Source organism: Carlito syrichta, unplaced genomic scaffold, assembly GCF_000164805.1.
Source record: "Carlito syrichta isolate Samal-C Ts95f unplaced genomic scaffold, Tarsius_syrichta-2.0.1 Scaffold311695, whole genome shotgun sequence".
Lineage (NCBI taxonomy): Eukaryota > Metazoa > Chordata > Mammalia > Primates > Tarsiidae > Carlito > Carlito syrichta.
Genome location: NW_007255791.1, coordinates 76,141 through 77,852, shown reverse-complemented (window position 1 = coordinate 77,852; position 1,712 = coordinate 76,141). Strand labels below are relative to the sequence as shown.

The 1,712-nt window shown below is 29.0% G+C and overlaps 1 protein-coding gene across 1 annotated transcript; it reads left to right on the top strand.

Moving 5' to 3' along the window:
• The first annotated feature begins 240 nt into the window (after positions 1-240).
• On the top strand, positions 241-1,448 carry LOC103271480 (NKG2-A/NKG2-B type II integral membrane protein-like). The gene is made up of 3 exons (XM_021718004.1): positions 241-427; positions 817-912; positions 1,387-1,448. Exons 1-3 carry the CDS (start codon positions 241-243, stop codon positions 1,446-1,448), a joined length of 345 nt encoding a protein of 114 aa, XP_021573679.1.
• Positions 1,449-1,712: the final 264 nt, after the last annotated feature.

Here is a 1,712-nt window from a genome sequence, read left to right as displayed (position 1 = left end):
TTTCACAAAAAATGTAAACCTTTTTTAAAAAAAAAAAAATACTTTTCCATAAGAAATATGTTTAAGCTCAAAGGAAATTAGAATAAAAACTATAGGTTATTCAATAAAAAATGAGTATTCGTACTTACTCTTCCTTTTGCTCCTTTTGACTGTGATAGCAGTTGTCATTATAAATCATGTATTAGTTACTTAAGCTCTGTTGTTATTGAGTACAGTTCCTGATAACACATAGCTGCAAAGATGGATAATCAAGGAGTAATCTACTCAGAAATGAATTTTTCCCAAAACCTGAAGAGCCAAGAACGAAAATCTAAGGAAAATAAAAGCACCATTTTAGTGACTGAACAGGAAATAATCTATGCAGACTTAAATCTTCAAACTGCTTCTCAGGATATTCAAGACAATGAGAAAACAACCCAAGTCAAAGGTAAAGCATTTAATAGATTCTCAATATAACTGTCCAGAATGTGCAGCTTGGTTACCAGAATATGGGAAGAGAGCGGGCAGTGCTCACATATTTTTTTATTTGTGAAGATCACAGTTCCAAGATGAGTTATGCTATTTTAATATGAAATATGGAGACTAATTTTACCCAGACATTGTTGAAGTTTGTAATGTTTGTCCAGCAAATCACGGAGCATTATATTTACTTAAAATGCAGTGGTATACTCACAGAAAAAAGATTATCATGGGATGTGTGATTTGGCTCAAGTTTATCTCTATGATTTTTAGACATGTGGGTTCTCTTGCATGCAAATCTTTTAAACAACTGTCTCCATCTCTCCTATCTCTGCTTTTTTATTTCTCTCCATGCAGATTTATCATTACCTCCAGAGAAGCTAATTTCTGGGATCCTGGGAATAATCTGTTTTGCCTTAATAGTGACCATGGTAACAAGAGTTATTAGCATTTGTAAGTATATATTAGAATAACAAAGGGGGGCTTTTCAACTAAATGAATAGAAGTGCCTCTAAAAATTTTAAAATATTGGGGAATAGAGTGCTCATATGACATTTGTTTTTTAATTAAATGTGGAATGATTAATCTGAACTTGTCAAAAGTATAAATTAAATAATTATAAAATGCATTTGCTTTTAATTATATGTACCTGCTCTGATTTCAAACACTAAAACATGTTTACACATTAAAAAAGCAGAAATAGAAATTAATTTTTGAAAGTAGCTAAATCAAGTACTGTATGAAATATTTAATTTAGCCCTTTATGCTTTTAAAATATATTTCCAAAACCTCTATTATTTTATATACTTTTTCTTTGTACAACCCTAATTTTCAATATCTGAATAATTTACCAATTTCAAAGAAACTAACATTATTATGTCTTATACAGGCACTAGTTTTTTATAAAGATTATTTTAATTTTTCTAGCTATTGCAACACAGAAGCAGATCAATTCTTTCCAAAATGCAAGCAATCAGAAAGGTACATAATGATTTCCAAAGTTCTGATAATAACAGTTTTAATTTTGTATTGTTCTTTGAAATGAAAAAGTAACCAGAGATTTATTGAGGGGAAATAAATTATGACAACTGCAATAAACGTCTGTACATAAAGATTTTAAGAGCTTATTTTCTTTTCTGAAGCAATAAATATAAATATTCATTCGTAATCACTATACCCTTTTTTGTTATTAGTCACATATTCCTATTGCTATAAAATCATGAGTTAAAACATTTTTACATTATAAAACATTA